Source organism: Populus alba, chromosome 14 (genome assembly GCF_005239225.2).
Source record: "Populus alba chromosome 14, ASM523922v2, whole genome shotgun sequence".
Classification (NCBI taxonomy): domain Eukaryota; kingdom Viridiplantae; phylum Streptophyta; class Magnoliopsida; order Malpighiales; family Salicaceae; genus Populus; species Populus alba.
Window position 1 is genome coordinate 2,824,716 of NC_133297.1, and position 16,436 is coordinate 2,841,151.

The window sequence follows — 16,436 nt, forward strand, 5'->3', positions numbered from 1 at the left end:
GAGAACGAGGGCCTCAACAGTTTCGAATGAAGATGGACCTCCCTAGCTTTAATGGCCAGCTTCAGATTGAGGGATTTCTCGACTGGTTAGCAGTGGTGGAGAGGTTCTTTGACTACATGGAAATCCCTGAAGACAAGAAAGTTAAGCTGGTCGCCTACAGATTAATGGGAGGAGCCTCCGCCTGGTGGGAACAGTTACAACTCACACGAATGAGGCAGAGAAAAGGGATGGTTCAGACGTGGTCGAAAATGAGGCGATTGCTGCGCTACAGGTATTTGCCACCAGATTATGAGCAGATACTCTTTCAGCAGTACCAAGATTGCAGACAAGGAGCCCAGACAATTCAAGCATATGTGGAAGAATTCCATAGGCTGTCTTCTCGCAATAATTTACTAGAAACAGACGCACAACAGGTCGCCAGATTTGTTGGAGGACTACGTATGAATATTCAAGATCGAGTTTCAATGCACACCATCTACTCCTTAACAGAAGCCATTAATTTGGCCACAAAAGCAGAAGCACAATTGGATAAGACAAGATCAACAGGCATGCCAAGGAGCCCCATTGAATCAATACAGACGACAGCACCTAAGGGAAGGTTTCCATCGAATCCTTTACCTCCCCTATCCAACTTTGCGAGAGGACCAAGCAGTAGCAGGACACAAGTGACAACCACAGGTGTCGTGCCTCCAGAAGCACCAAGGAATCCCTATTCCAGACCAGCTTCAGACAAATGCTACAGGTGTGGTCAACCAGGACACCGCTCTAACCAGTGTCCAAAGCGAGGGGCAGTGCATCTGATTGAACCTGGAGAAGAAACAGAATTGTCGACAGGAGGAGTAGGAGATGAGCCCGAGTACACCTACGAAGAGGAAGAAATTACAGGGGGGGATGATGGAGAATTACTCTCACGTTCTCTGGTCGTTAGGAGGCTGTTACTAGCACCAAAACTGAAGGAGTCGTCCCAACGACATAATATATTCAGGACCCGGTGTACTGTGAACAGAAAAGTGTGTGATGTTATTATTGACAGTGGCAGTAGCGAAAACATCATCTCCAGAACCATGGTAAAGAAGCTAGGCTTACAGACGGAGAAACATCCCTCACCTTATAAGATCGGCTGGATCAAGAGGGGTGCTGAAACCAGAATAACAGAAACTTGCCGCATTCAATTCTCCATTGGCCGGCATTATGTGGATGATATTATTTGTGATGTTGTCGAAATGGATGCCTGTCACATGATCCTAGACAGGCCATGGCAGTATGATAGGGATGTTACTTACAAGGGGAGAGATAATGTGTATGTGTTCATGAGAGGAGGCCAGAAGATAGTATTGGGTCCTTTAAAGGAAGACTTCTCGACAGCAACACCCAAGGTGCATGAAAGGTCTGTATTACTAGTTGATGGAGGGACATTCTTGAGTGAAACTCATGGGGCCAGTGAAGTTTTTGCCATTGTCATCGGTGGGGGAATTGGAACTGACCCGCCCATCGTCCCAAAAACACTACAGCCTTTACTAACAGAATTCCAAGACATAATACCAGCAGACTTGCCAGAGGGGTTACCTCCCATGCGCGATATTCAGCATCATATCGATTTAATTCCTGGAGCTAGCCTACCAAATCGACCACACTATCGGATGAGTCCGAAAGAAGGTCTTATCCTACAGGAGCAAGTGGAAGAACTGATTAAAAATGGGCTGGTTCAGGAGAGTATGAGCCCTTGTGCAGTACCAACCTTATTAGTTCCAAAAAAAGATGGTAGCTGGCGCATGTGCATCGACAGCCGAGCCATCAACAAAATCACCATTAAATATCGATTTCCCATTCCTCGGCTAGAAGATATGCTAGACATGCTAGCAGGTTCGAAAATATTTTCAAAGATTGACTTGAGGAGTGGGTACCATCAGATTCGAATCAGGCCCGGAGACGAATGGAAAACCGCTTTCAAAACGAAAGATGGTTTATACGAATGGTTAGTAATGCCATTTGGATTATCCAATGCCCCAAGCACTTTCATGCGATTAATGAATCAGGTACTCAAACCATTCACTGGCAGCTTCGTGGTAGTATATTTCGATGACATATTGATTTACAGCCGGAATGAATATGATCACCTTGAGCACTTACGGAAAGTACTCACAGTTTTGCAGCAGAATAAATTATATGTTAATCTGACAAAATGCAAATTTATGACCAGCAGTTTATTATTTTTGGGATTTATTGTGAGTGCTGACGGGATTAAAGTCGATGAAGAAAAGATTCGAGCTATTCGGGAGTGGCCTACCCCGAAAAATGTCAGCGAAGTTCGTAGCTTTCATGGCTTAGCCACATTTTACCGACGGTTCGTCAGGGATTTTAGCCGAATCGTCGCACCCATTACTGAATGCATGAAGAGAGGGAAATTTCTTTGGGGAACTGAAGCAGAATACAGCTTTGCATTAATTAAAGAGAAATTATCTTCTGCCCCGGTCTTGGCACTGCCAGATTTTGAGAAGTTATTTGAGGTGGACTGTGATGCTTCAATTATTGGCATAGGGGCTGTCCTATCCCAAGAAGGAAGACCCGTTGCATTTTACAGCGAAAAACTTAGTGAGGCTAGACAGAAATGGTCCACCTATGAGCTTGAGCTGTACGCTGTATTTCGAGCATTGAAAGTATGGGAACATTATTTAGTACAGAGGGAATTCATCCTCTTCAGCGATCATCAAGCACTGAAGTTCATCAACAGTCAAAATAATGTAAACAGAATGCATGCTCGATGGGTTTCGTTCATCCAACGATTCACGTTCAACCTAAAGCATAAATCCGGCCAGCTGAACAAAGTGGCTGATGCCCTCAGCCGCAAAGTATCTCTACTCATCACCATGCGGGCTGAAGTTATAGGCTTTGAATGTCTTAAAGAGTTATATGCAGATGACGAAGACTTTAAGACCACCTGGAGCAGGCATCAGCAGGGATTATCTCCTAAAGGAATGCATGTCCACGAAGGATACCTGTTTCGGGGCAACCAGTTATGCATTCCAAGGAGTTCATTGAGGGAGCAGATCATACACGAACTTCATGGAGGCGGTTTAGGGGGACACCTAGGCCGAGACAAGACCGTGGCTCTTGCAGAAGAACGCTACTACTGGCCACAACTGAAGCGCGATATTGGGAGCCATGTCAGACGATGCCCAACCTGTCAAGCTGCCAAGGGACAAACACAAACCACAGGGCTATACCTACCTTTGCCCATACCAGCGGCACCTTGGGAAGACCTTTCTATGGATTTCATCTTAGGACTCCCACGAACTCAGCGTGGCGCAGACTCAGTCTTCGTAGTGGTGGACAGGTATTCCAAAATGGCCCATTTTATTGCTTGTAAAAAGACTTCTGACGCTGTGCATATTGCCAATTTATTCTTCAAAGAAGTGGTGCGTCTACACGGAGTCCCCAAGTCAATTACCTCAGACCGTGACACAAAATTCCTGAGCCACTTTTGGAGAACCTTGTGGCGACGTTTTAATACCACACTAAACTTCAGCAGCACCAGCCACCCCCAAACCGATGGGCAAACGGAGGTGGTAAACCGCACCCTTGGCAACCTCATCCGCTGTCTTTCTGGAGAGAAGCCTAAGCAATGGGACTTGACGTTAGCTCAAGCTGAGTTCGCCTACAACAGTATGCTCAACAGATCAACAGGGAAAACACCATTCCAGGTGGTATACTGCAAGCCTCCAAGCCATGCCTTAGATTTGGTGTCTCTACCAAAACTTCCAGGACTGAACATTGCAGCGGAGCATATGGCTGATCGGATCAAAGCCATTCAGGATGAGGTACGTCAGAATTTAGAAGCATCTAATGCCAAATACAAATCAGCAGCAGACCGAAAACGACGACCTAAACTATTTAAAGTCGGGGACCTGGTGATGGTCTATCTACGAAAAGGGCGGTTTCCAGTAGGAGCATTTAACAAATTAAGTGACAAGAAGTATGGTCCCTATCAGATTCTACGGAAAATTAATGAAAATGCATATCGGGTAGACCTCCCTGCAGAAATGGCAATCTCTCCTACATTCAATGTTGCTGACATATTCGAATATCATCCACCCGACGAGTCACCCTCCAATCTAACCCACTCGAGGACGAGTTCTTTTCAAGCAGAGGAGACTGATGCAGAACAGCCTGTCAATGCCACAACACAGCTCCAGGATGCAGAGGATGCATAAGAAGAGGTTGCCTTGAATTGAATTGCAAGACTACTGCAATTACTACCATGCACGAAGTACCAGCAGCACTCTTCTTATTAAATTTATATTCTTAGTTTTCCCTATTTAATTTATATTCTTAGATTGGCTTTAATGCCCCTTTATTTCTGCATTGTCTAGGACGTGGACTACGAGTCCTCTTTGATAGGGGATTTTCCTGTTACCCCTTTTAGCTTTCCTATTTAATTACGTAAGTTGTATTTGAGAAGGATTAAGGATGATGGCAAACTTATAAATACAAGCTGCCACCACCCTCCACAAGACACTTTTTGATTTAATCAATAATAATTCTTCTTCAGAAATAAACTTGTTACTCGTGGATTCGAGTATCAATTATCGTTCGTGGACTCGAACACATTACAATAAAAAGACGTTGTTCTTTTTATACGTTTCGCTGCGTCAGCCACAGTGCATGCCTGTTAGCAGTCCACTAGTTCTTACCTAGTTAAATTATACAGGATGGTTTGTCACTGTATATTACAATTAATATCATCAAATCAGGGGGGGGTGAAAAAGGAACAAAAGAGAGTCTCCATGAATAAACAAAACCAGAAAGGCTAGATCTTGAAAAATAACATTCGGTGAATAGCTCGAGATCAGGAAGCTTATGTGGCTGCAAAAGATAAGCCTAAAGAGAGAGGCAGTACAATCATTTTGGTGGCATGACGATCAACTTCAATTCATCATCAAAAGCCCCCCACTCTGAAAAGCTTCAAAGCCACATAATTCGTGCACTTTTTAGGAGAAGACATGGATGGATAGGTGTCTTTATGCAAAAGAAATCAACAATTGACTCGTGGGGTATGCCCTTGTGGAAAGCACCACAGCCCTTCTCCTCCGAGAGCACACCAGTCAGCGGAGGAAACGGGAACCACCCTTTTTACCTCTTTATATGAAATTGGTTTCTCGATGAGAATCATTTACTTATGCCCCATCATGATTCCATTGGTCTCCCTGCATAGATGATAGACCTGCCAAGATTTCTCCTCCGGGGGCGAGCATGGTCCATGGATCCACCTACACTCTTTTCTCTCTTTCACACACAGTCCTTCAGCAATCGATTCTTCAAAAAGTGCCCATACCACCGTCTCTACTCATCAGTACACTCTTAGCTATGAAAGTCTAATAAGTTAACAATCCAGAAATTAACTCGTGCATGATTAAAATGCTGGTCCTTGAGGTAGGACCGAATGTCTTGTTCTGTAATGAAAAAATGGCTGTCCTGGTGGCAGACACACGCGTCTAAGAGTGGCTGCATTTCTCCTCAGGTCAAGCCATGAGGGCTGAAATCGACAAACAGTCTCCTACAACCTGGTACTAGCTACCAGCATAGCATGGCTGTCAAGATAGCAACAGTGCACAAAGTCAATACGAGTGAAGAATCATATTCTCCGGTAAAAATACTGTCATCACACAGCTACGTACACTCCCTGCTTCCATCGGCTAATTAATTGGTTGATCATGTGCATAGTTTTTTTTCTTCAAATTAATTAAACAATCAACCCCAGAACTTATTACAGCTTAATTTGCTGGATGGCAACTCATGACTTGTCCATCTCTTTGTTGCAACAGAGCCTTTCAGCTGGTCACAAATGCTCATATTATAGATTAGTTCTTGCTTATTTTGTCCAGAAATTTACTCGTTGTTACATTACACTGTTGAGATTGTGAGGTTATTCAAGAAAAATATCGAGACAACATGATGTAAACCCATTCAAGTAACCTACATAGATTTATATCAAATTCAAGAAAGTTATAAATTTGCTTTCGACGTTGACATCTCATCTTCTGATAAATTAGCTCGCTGTGATAATTGAATTTGTAGGAAATTTTGTCTCCATGTCCGGCCTGGAGCATCCAAGAATCTTTTTTTTCTTCCATTTCATAAATAGCGATGAAAACAGAATCTCCTATAGATTACGCATTCTCATTTATAAAGATGTAGAAGAGGTCTTGATCGTGCAAGATTAGTGTCTCCACCATATTATTAACAAAAAGCCAAAGATCAATGTTACTGCCGACTTTTGACGGTGCGTGCGCCTTACTTTGGTGGTTGTACTGGAGCTTCCACCACATCATTGAATTTATTTGAACATTTTTTTACTTTTTAGATGACGAGTGTATGGTGGTTTGGTGTGGTTTGGCCGTAAATGACCTTTTCTTTTCTCTTTCTTTCCCTTCTTTTTTTTCTTGGATTTGTGTGTAGGCCATGTAGAAAATCAAATTAGCCCTTCAATTTTTTTTTTTCCAATTCAATCTCTTTTCTTTCTTTTGCAATTTTTTTTTTTATTTACATTGGTTGTTTTTAATTGGATTTTATTTTTTATTCCATCCCTCATTATTTGATTTTAAAATTTTATTTTCAAATTTAATGCTTATTCTTTGATTTGCTATTTATTTATTTTTTGAATTATTTTCTTGATTGATTTTTTATATATATATATAGTTTCACCGTAGTCATTTTTCTCATTTAATTTTTGTGTCAAATTTGGTTATGTTTCTTTTAGTTGCTATTTTTAAATTATTTTCTTGATGGATTGGTTTTTACAATTTCATCCCTGAATATTTAATTTCATTTGATTTTTATGTTGGATTTAGTTCTAATTTTTTTAATTACTATTTTTTTTAGTTTTCATGGTTTTTTTTATTGATGTTTTTCTCAATTTCATCCATTGATGTCAAATTTAGTCCTAATCATTTTCTCAATTTTTTTGGGATAATTTTGATTTTTTTCAAATTTTATTTTTATTTGGTTTTTTCTTGTTAGATTGTAAGCCCATTTTTTTTTACTGCTAATGTTCTGTTACAAGTTTTTTATTGATAGTTTTTTCAATGGTTTCATCATTGGATGACATTTAAACTTTGTAATTGAACTCAATTCTATAATCTAACAAGTTGTATGTTTTTTAGATTAAATAAGGTTTAGAAAGTTCATCTGAAATTGCTTTGTTTTTTCTTTTTTTTTTAAAGTTGTTTTTTTTTTTAAATTTCGACTCGTTTTGTTTTGGTTTTCTTCAATTAGGTTAGCATCGTGTTATTTAATAATTCAGATAAGCTTAAATGTGGTTTTTTTTTTATCATTTTCTCATTGTTTTTTTTGTTTAATTTATTTATTGTTGTTGTGTTTTTTTTTGTCATATTATTTAAATTATTACTTTAAACAATGACTTTGGACTTAAATTTTTCTATGCCTGTTATTTGTTTTAGATAAAAAAAAATTATCATCCCACCGGTGGCAAAACACCAGCAACATATCTATTGTTTTTAAAAAATAATCATTTATTTTTTAAAAAAAGTAGCAATAAAAACTTTTCCTATTAGATGGGTTTGGATCAACTTTTCGTTCAAATTAATTAAAAATCCTAAAATTTGTCACCGACGGATGTGTTACGTATCCATACTTGCTAGTTTTGCTGCTTGTCGACATTATCGTATACGTTATATCATACAGCGAAGTGTCTCCTTGTTGTAATCGTGATCCTTTACCAAAGTTTTTATCAATAATGATAAAAAAAAAAGAAAGAAAGGAAAAAAAAAGTGGATTTGACAGATCTTTCAGCATAAATCTAGAGCTTTCACTCATGTAGCTAGCGTCTAGTTATATTTGATTTGAAAAGGATTTGAATTATTGAGATAATGGGTTATCAAATCAACTAAAGAGTTATCTGGTTAACTGTTTATATTAAGATTTTTTTAAAGGTTGCAGTCAGCATATCTTTCATTAAAAATAAAATTTATTTTTCTTATTTTGAATGAATTGTTTTTAGTATTTTTAAATTATTTTAATGTATTGATGTCAAAAGTAAATTTTTTTTTTAAAAATATTATTTTAATATATTTTCAAACAAAAAATACTTTAAAAAATAATATTTACTACACACTACACCCCCTGAATACCTCTTCAAACAACAGCCTTTTTTCTTGATATGGACTAAGTTATATAGGTTTAAATCAAGTTTTATAGAATCAACAAAAAACCTGACCAAATTAATAAGATTTTATTAGATAGATATTTTATTGAGGTGAATTATAAACCTGACCAGGTTAAATTAACAGTCATGAAATTTTCCAGGTAAACTTGTCGAGCCTCGCTTTGTTTAACAATTATAATATGAACACAATGCCAACTACCAAAGCTGATAATTAAGGCATGACAGGTGATTATTCAATTATCAACGTCGTGAGAGCTGAACATGAACCGATCCAAATAATTTATCCGGCGTCTTTCATTACCTTACGGCGCAAGAAAACTGCTGTGTTTTTAGTATTAAATTAATGAAGCAATTAAGTCACTATCTCGGAATCCTACCTGCCGCTCACAACTCAATTGCAACTCGCCATTACACGAGCCAGGAGTAGCATTTCAGCTGTGCCACCTAATAGCTGGGCATCGCTGTCCAAGTCTAGCCGAGTTGAGTTGTCTCGTTCCATAGCCAGAAAGCTAAGTCTAATTATCCAAGGACTAAACCACCTTCCTAGCCAAAAGAATGATAAAGATCAGCCGGGCATGAATTATTTATTAAAAATGTATTCAGTCACTTGGCACTTGATCATGGGTAGTGTGTCCATTTCTTTTCTTTTTTTAATTGCTTAAAAATCAACCTCTCATGATCATGAGTGAAGGATGGCCTCTCTCCCTTGACACCCACCCATTCCATGCATGTGTGTGTATCATTTTCTTTCACAATATTGATATTATTATATTGCAGCACTGCAGAAATCTCTCTCTCTCTCTATCGCCTGTCTAATTCACTTTCAATTTAAAGGCCCATGTACACATGAGCACCGATGGAGATGGATTTGAGTGGTGGATAGGGTGAAAGCTTGACGAGAACGCCAGAGAGTGCACGCTACGGTGGGGTAATTCCTTCGTATTATATGATTCCATTCCTTTAACTCTTTTCTTTTTGCCGGTAGTTATTATTAATGCTCTGTTTGTTTCAAGGAAAACGAATTCCTGGAATTCGTTTTCCTTACTTTCCCATGTTTGGTAATAAGCTGAAACAGTAAGTCAACGGAAACTTAATTCCAGTCAACATAACATCACTGCTTTGAGAAAGGAAAGTGTTTTCCTTCGGTTAAAGAAAGGAAAACACTTTCCTTTGGCGTGCAAGTGAATTATAATTCACTGCTACTGTAGCAGCGAATTATAATTCACTGCTACTATAGCAGTTAATTAAAATGCAGAGGTAGCGAATTATAATTCACTGCTTCAGTCACTGTTACTGTAGCAGCGAATTATAATTCACTGCTACTGTAGCAGTGAATTAAAATGCAAAGGTGTGGTCTGCTGCTCCTAAAGATGAAGACGAAGCCGGTTCTCTTGGTTTATTTTATTTAAGTCCTGGGTTTTTGATTAAATCAAAGTTTAATTAAGTCCTCAAATTCATTAATTCTTCAATTAAATTCTTGATTTTATTAATTAAAATAATCTAAATTTTAATTAAATCAATTCTCCAATTAAACCCTTGATTTAATTAATTAAACTAGTCAAGAGCTTAATTAAATCTTTAAACTTCCAATCATGTTGCCCTTAACCCAAATTTTAATTCATCCTTCATTTATTTTATTTTTATTTTTATTTTTCATCATTTTTTTAAATAATAAAAATAAAAAAGGTCAAAATTGGGTTATGACAATTGTAAGTGATTAAATATTTTATATATATTAGATAAACTTGAAAAAAAATTTAATTCATTATTAAATTATTTTCCAGTTCATTTTCCATAACACAACCAAACACTGGAAAGTGTTTTTCAGTTTATTTTCCATAACACTACCAAACATCGGAAAATACTTTCCCGGAATTCATTTTCCAGAAATTCACTTTCCTCGGAATTCACTTTCCAAAAGGAAACCACTTTCCTGCAAACAAACGGAGCCTAAGATTGTGTTCGGATAGTATTTTAATATAGAAAAGATAAACGTAAAAGAAAGTTAGAGAGGTTGTAAGGTACTTGAGAAGCATGCTTACCAACAAAAATCCTCGTTATTATTGATTAATCTTATTATATTCTTGAATGGTGGAATTTAATCTAAAATTATTACTAGATAATGTAAAATAAATGGGTAGCGTACACCAGCACATCAAGGCAAGAAGGAGCTGTGCAAGGCAACGATTATATGGGACCAAAAAAGGAAAACGAAATGACGAAATCACGAGAACTTATACATATAATTCTGCGATTGAAACAAGGAAAGAGTTGAAGCATTTCTATCAGAGGAAACGTTCAGCATGACAGCCGGTAGTGGTACCCTTCGAAGAAGGGACCCGAAATTTATTCTTCTGAATTCGGACAAAAATGATTTCATATTATTACCACATGCATTATTCCCTTCTACCTCAATGAGATGGTGGATTGAGTTCATCAGACCTCCTTTTTAGGGTTTTTTTTTTTTAAATCATTGCAACATTCACCCTTTTTAATTTTTTTAAATAATATTATTTTAATTTTTTTAAAAAGCTTTAACTTAATTTACCTATTAAACTTAAACTTGCAACCCAAAACTCACAATAAATTAACTTTGAAATTGGATTTAATAATTATGATTAGAAGATAAAATTAAAGAGGAATAAACATATCAAATGACCGATACCTGGTCTCGAAAACTTACTCAAATAAAAATTTCGAAGAACAAAAAAATGTTTAGCTGGCAAACACGTGCTTGATGCAGCCTTTGCCTTGAATAAAACTGCCACAAGAACCCTAATTTAGTTAACAACAGGACTCGCTGCCAAAATTAGCCAATCCCAACAACTCCCTTTCCTTCCAGAGTCAACTCATCATTACAGATCGTAACACGATCAAGAAATCTGGACATTTTGGTAATATAAACAAGATGGTCCAGGGACATCTTAGGTATAGAACTAGAAAAGGTCAGTAACTAAAGAATGTTGGAAGAGAGAGGCTTCACGCTATTTCATGATGACGCAGACAGAGCCTGCAGTGCATGTGTGCTTTGCTCTAGGAGTTTGCCCATAGCCTTTTTGTAAAGCTCTTTTTTTTTTCTTTTCTTTTTTTACCGATTACAGATAGGAAGTAGTATCGGTCGGAGTAAACCCGTAGGCCCGACAGTTAATCCGGTGATCCATGAATCTAATTTGAGCCCCAATAGTTAATCCGTCCGGTGATCTATCCATTTCAATCTAGTCTCATATTAAAGCATAGAAGTTTTTTGATTAAAATGACAGTTCTTCTGAGTTAAAATTTAAATGAGATTTGATTTATTTTTTTTCAAAACAAATAAGTTTAATTTTTTAAAAAATTAAAATAATATTATTTTAAATTAATTCAGGTTGAAGTGAGGATCAAAATCTTGTAAAGGATCATGGGCAAATCATTTGTCCTTAACATGTATAAATTTTAGTAATAACATAGAAAATCAAACTCAATTTTTAATCAAGAAACTGGCTCGAGGAGTCCTTTGGCAAAGCAAACCACCTCGTTTCACCTTAGACGGTCACATAAACATTTACGTACACAGCCACCCCATCTCTCTGTCTCCTTTTAAATAATGTTAGCAACTTACCACACAAAAAGAGACAGCAGCTTGAACACTTCATCTTTGGCTGTCTCTGTTTCCACCCCCTCTTTATCTATATATCTATGTGTTAAAAACTCTTCTGTGTATATAAACAGTTAGAGAGTTCAATTCACTGGTTTTTAACTCGGCCTGGATTCTGGGTAGTGGTGAATTCAACTCACAGTGATCGAGGAACGCAGCGATTTAAGTGATACTTGACTTTTAAGGCATTGAAGTTCCTTGTATTTTCAAGGAATGAACTTTGTGTAAAGGTATATATGAATCTGGTGATGGTCCTCTGTTTTTTAAATGCTCATTCAATAAGGAGATGGGGTCGCTGTTTTCTCTCTTCTTCTTCTTCTTCTTCTTCTTCGTGTTCTGTTCTGCGATGTTCCTTTTAATGAAGTTGTTGAATTGGGTTCTTTAATGAAGGACTTGTAGATTTAAAGAAGAGTACAGATGAATACTAGGGTGAGGACTAGGCTCCACTCCATGAAAGCTCCAATGAAGCATGAAAAAGTAGGCACTTAATCTCTCTTTAACTGCTTATTTTATTATTTGTTTTGAAAAACGGTTTGTACTGTAGATTATGGCCTATCTTTATCTTTCCAAATATAGCTTTTGCCAGAAAATATGGCTGCAGTTTCATTGGGGAGGATCCAGAAGTTGAAAGCTTCAGGAAATACTTATGAAGTACGCATATTTAATGAAAATCTGAAAAGGATTTTCAGTCAAATCTATCCTAGAGATACTGCCTTGCTTAATCTTTTTAGAGTATGAATTTCTGATTAGGCCTGTAAATCTTCTACCTTCACAAAACTCTTTTCGGTGATTGAAACTTCTTTGAACATTCTGTCATCCACTATTTTTTTCAGATGATTTTCAAGGCATGTTCCAGCCAGCTTTTGCTTAATGTTCTTTGCTTTTTCTTCACTCTTCTCTGCATAGTTTATTTGCCTTTTTATCACTTGAGAATCTGATTGTTCTGGAATTTCTATTTAAATCTATTTTCTTGAAGGAGAAGGTTGGAATGCAGGGGAGCAAACCAAATGTTGCCAAAAAAGCAGCAAATAAAAGACAGGCCTCGAGTAGAGAGAGGAAAATAACATTGCAAGAAGATGTATGATCATGTTTTCTTGTTATACTTCAAAATAGATCAAACAATTTTGTGTTTTTCCTTTTCCATTGATGTTGTCCTGTCTTCAATGGAGCCATTGCTTGAAAATCACCTTTTCTTAGATTAATTATTGTGTTGGCAATCCCAATTATTCAGGTTGATAAACTAAAGAAGCAACTTAGGCATCAAGAGAATATCCACAGAGCTTTGGAGAGGGCTTTCAGCAGACCGTTGGGAGCTCTCCCTCGCCTTCCTCCGTATCTTCCTCGTACTGTTAGTAATTCATCATCCCTTCATATGGTTTCCATTCAAATCCCTTTGGTGTTTTAAGTTCAATAGTTGAAACATGACTACAGACAAATAGTATTGCTATGAAGTATGAACATAGATTTAGGCATAGAAATTGGAGATTTGGAGCTGGATAAGAAACTTGGAAGAACTTAATGGAAAGATGTGAGGGAAGAAAAAGAGCAAGTGACCCAATTTCAAATGATATATCAATGCTCAACTAATGAACTTGAGAAAAACTAATAAACTTGAATACTTGCCTAACCATAACATATTATCACCACAGTGAATTTGATTCTGGATTTTAGTTTCTGTAGACGTTGGAGCTGCTTGCAGAAGTGGCTGTTTTGGAAGAGGAGGTGGTTCGGCTTGAGGAACAGGTTGTCCATTTTAGGCAAGACTTGTACCAAGAGGCTGTCTACATGTCAAGCTCCAAGAGGAACGTGGAAAGTGTTTCCGATTTATATCACTTGTACCCAAATAAGAACCCCAAGCCAGATCAGTCGAAATCCTTAGCTCGGAATGTGGATGAGTCAGCGACATCCACGACAAGGCATTTGCCATCCCTTTCTGGTAAGCTGGATGTTTGATACAGTCAGCATATGATACATTGTATATGCACATGGGAGCATTTTCCATCTTCACGCCTTAATTCGCCCTCATTGTCCTTTTAGCAGATGGAACAGGGAAAGAGAATGCATTCTCTACTGCTAATTCTAGGAAGAACAGCAAAGGATCCTCAATCCATAAAGCTCAGACAAGCAGAAATATGGTGAAAAGATCGTCTGAGGACAATAGACCAGCAGAGAAGAAATTAGATTCTCACAAGTCACAGGTCTGAATAATGTAATAACAGGAACATTTTCGTTAAGAAGAATCAATTTTATTAACGGCTAAATTAATCATATAGCATCAATGTCCAGCTAGAATGCAGAGTACCAGACCAAGAAAATGCAGAAGCAAGAAGTCATGTTACTGCAAGCGAAGGGGTATCAGGAGATGACAGCCCAAACAAGCTGTCCGAGGACATCTTGAAATGCTTGTCAAGTATTTTCTTACGGATGAGCTCAATGAAGAATAGGCGTACTGCAGATAATTTATCTTTCTTGTCAACATTAGTCTCTCAAGAAAACGAGGAAGAAGCAGAATGTCAGGATCCTTATGGTATATGTTCAGAGTTTGGGAAGAGAGATATTGGTCCATATAAGCGTTTGTTTTCAATAGAATCTGGGACGATTAATCCCAACCGAACATCAAATTCTTTGTTTCTACTTCATAGGCTTGAGTAAGTTTTTTCTTCTCTAAGAGATTTGATTGATATTTTCATTATATTAACAACATTAGTATGATTTATGTTCAATATATTTTCTGAATTGTCAGACTTCTATTCGGGAAACTTGCCTCCGTCAACTTGCAGAACCTCACTCATCAGAAGAAGCTTGCATTCTGGATAAACATTTACAATTCCTGCATGATGAACGTAAGCGACTCCTCTTTTATAAAATGTCAATAGTTTCTTTGTGTCAAGTTCCAAATTATTTTGGTAGATCTGAATTTTAACATGATTTTCTTTTCTATTGGTATTAACGTAAAGAATTTTTACCATGTCACATTGCATCAGGCTTTTCTAGAACACGGAATTCCTGAGAGTCCTGAGACGGTTGTTGAACTGATGAGAAAGGTATGGACTATCCAGGAACTTCTCTTTGTGATATACTAATTTTTCTTGCTTTAACCATGAATGGTGATAATTTTCTAGCCCTATTTCTTATTACTTAGGCAACAATAAATATCGGGGGACACTTGCTAAATGCAATAACGATCGAACATTTCATCCTTAGGCTGCCTTATTACTCAAAATATGTAAGTGGTGGTCCTTTCAACTTCCATGAAAGCTTTTTCAGAAAATTAAAGACTTTCTCGCTTGGCATTTATTCCTGATTTTTGATCAGACAATTTCCAAGGGTGCAAAAAATGATGAGATGTCAGCGAGGAACAAATTTGGATTGGAGCTATCTGAACCATTGGTATCATTTGCCCTTTGCTGTGGAAGCTGGTCCTCCCCTGCTGTAAGTTTTTACGTAACGCAGATAAGTTTGCACGTTCGATAGTTTTTACATAGCGATCATGTGATGTTTATTAACAGTCCAAAGTGCAATGCAGCTTCTTATTGTTATGTTCTCGAAGTCTAATAAGCTCTAGAACATTTCTTCAAGTGTTTTGCATTTGTGCTTATGCTTATTTCCAAACTATTTACCATTCGTGGAATCTCTTTAGACCTCGAGAACATTGGTTTCTTGCTCTCATCTCGATAGATTTTCAATCAATGCCTGGTCCAGAGTGGACAGTAGGTTCCATCAAATACTGATCTGTGGACTTGTTGAAATGAAGGTGAGAGTGTACACCGCAGCTCAGGTTGAAAACGAACTGGAAGAGGCAAAAAAAGATTATTTACAAGCTGCAATTGGAATTACAACTAGCAAGTTTGCCATCCCTAAGTTATTGGATTGGTATTTACTTGACTTTGCCAAGGACTTGGAGTCATTGCTTGATTGGATCTGCCTTCAGTTACCCAGTGAACTAGGGAAAGAAGCTATTAATTGCCTGGAGAAAGGTAAAAATGAGCCTCATTCACATTTTGTCCAAGTTATGCCATATGAGTTCAGTTTTAGGTACCTTTTGTACACAAAATAAAATTTTGTGTCGTTACAATTTTTGCTTATATGATTATGTGGGAGACTCATTTTGTACATAGCTATAGGATATATAATTAATATCAAAGTTTAATGTGTAATTCGGTTTCATTGTAAGCATCTGTAAGAAAATTTCTCTCTTCCATTAAGATATCCTGCCGAGAGAATGCCTGTGGAAGGGTTATACATAATAAAATGATGGAAGGTTTTATATAAGGAGATTTCTTGATACATCTTTCTTGCCGTCTTGGCATCTCTCACTTCAGTAAATGTCTAACTATACGAGGCCTAAAAGACCTGTATTTCGGCATTTGTAAGAAAATCATGGATGCCTAATTGGTCTGAAAAATATTGCCTAGTGTATAACATAGGAATGAATGGTCTGAGGTCTGAGATTTGAGATTGCTTCCTGTGTAACTAATTCCCAGCTGCACTGAAAATGAAAACAAATGCGAGCGTCCAAGCAGATGACAATCCCATTAGAGAAAATTAGGTGTGGTCAGCGCAGACAATCTCTCTGCCTGCATGCATAACAGTTAATATAATTCCATTTGAAGACATTCA

General features: G+C 37.4%; 1 protein-coding gene across 8 annotated transcripts; it reads left to right on the plus strand.

Moving 5' to 3' along the window:
• The first annotated feature begins 11,629 nt into the window (after positions 1–11,629).
• Positions 11,630–16,088, plus strand: LOC118034170 (uncharacterized). 8 transcript variants are annotated; one of them, XM_035039390.2, is made up of 13 exons: positions 11,631–12,046; positions 12,207–12,293; positions 12,393–12,467; positions 12,793–12,894; positions 13,048–13,164; positions 13,497–13,752; positions 13,854–14,014; positions 14,103–14,464; positions 14,560–14,659; positions 14,801–14,860; positions 14,959–15,042; positions 15,132–15,248; positions 15,571–16,088. In XM_035039390.2, the coding sequence occupies exons 2-13, from the start codon at positions 12,234–12,236 to the stop codon at positions 15,871–15,873; spliced, it is 1,797 nt and encodes a 598-aa protein (XP_034895281.1). In that variant the 5' UTR covers positions 11,631–12,046; positions 12,207–12,233; the 3' UTR covers positions 15,874–16,088. The 8 variants fall into 8 exon arrangements, with proteins under 8 accessions (XP_034895290.1, XP_034895281.1, XP_034895284.1 ...); XM_035039393.2 differs by having other exon boundaries at positions 13,857–14,014; XM_035039391.2 differs by having other exon boundaries at positions 12,216–12,293.
• Positions 16,089–16,436: the final 348 nt, after the last annotated feature.

What these genes read in the sequence shown, in the direction of transcription:
- LOC118034170 (XM_035039390.2), top strand. Translation starts at nt 12,234, where the DNA reads ATGAATACTAGGGTGAGGACTAGGCTCCACTCCATGAAAGCTCCAATG. An exon ending in CTTCAGGAAATACTTATGAA is followed by an intron (nt 12,468 to 12,792) that starts GTACGCATATTT and finishes ATTTTCTTGAAG; the next exon opens with GAGAAGGTTGGAATGCAGGG. An exon ending in AAATAACATTGCAAGAAGAT is followed by an intron (nt 12,895 to 13,047) that starts GTATGATCATGT and finishes CCAATTATTCAG; the next exon opens with GTTGATAAACTAAAGAAGCA.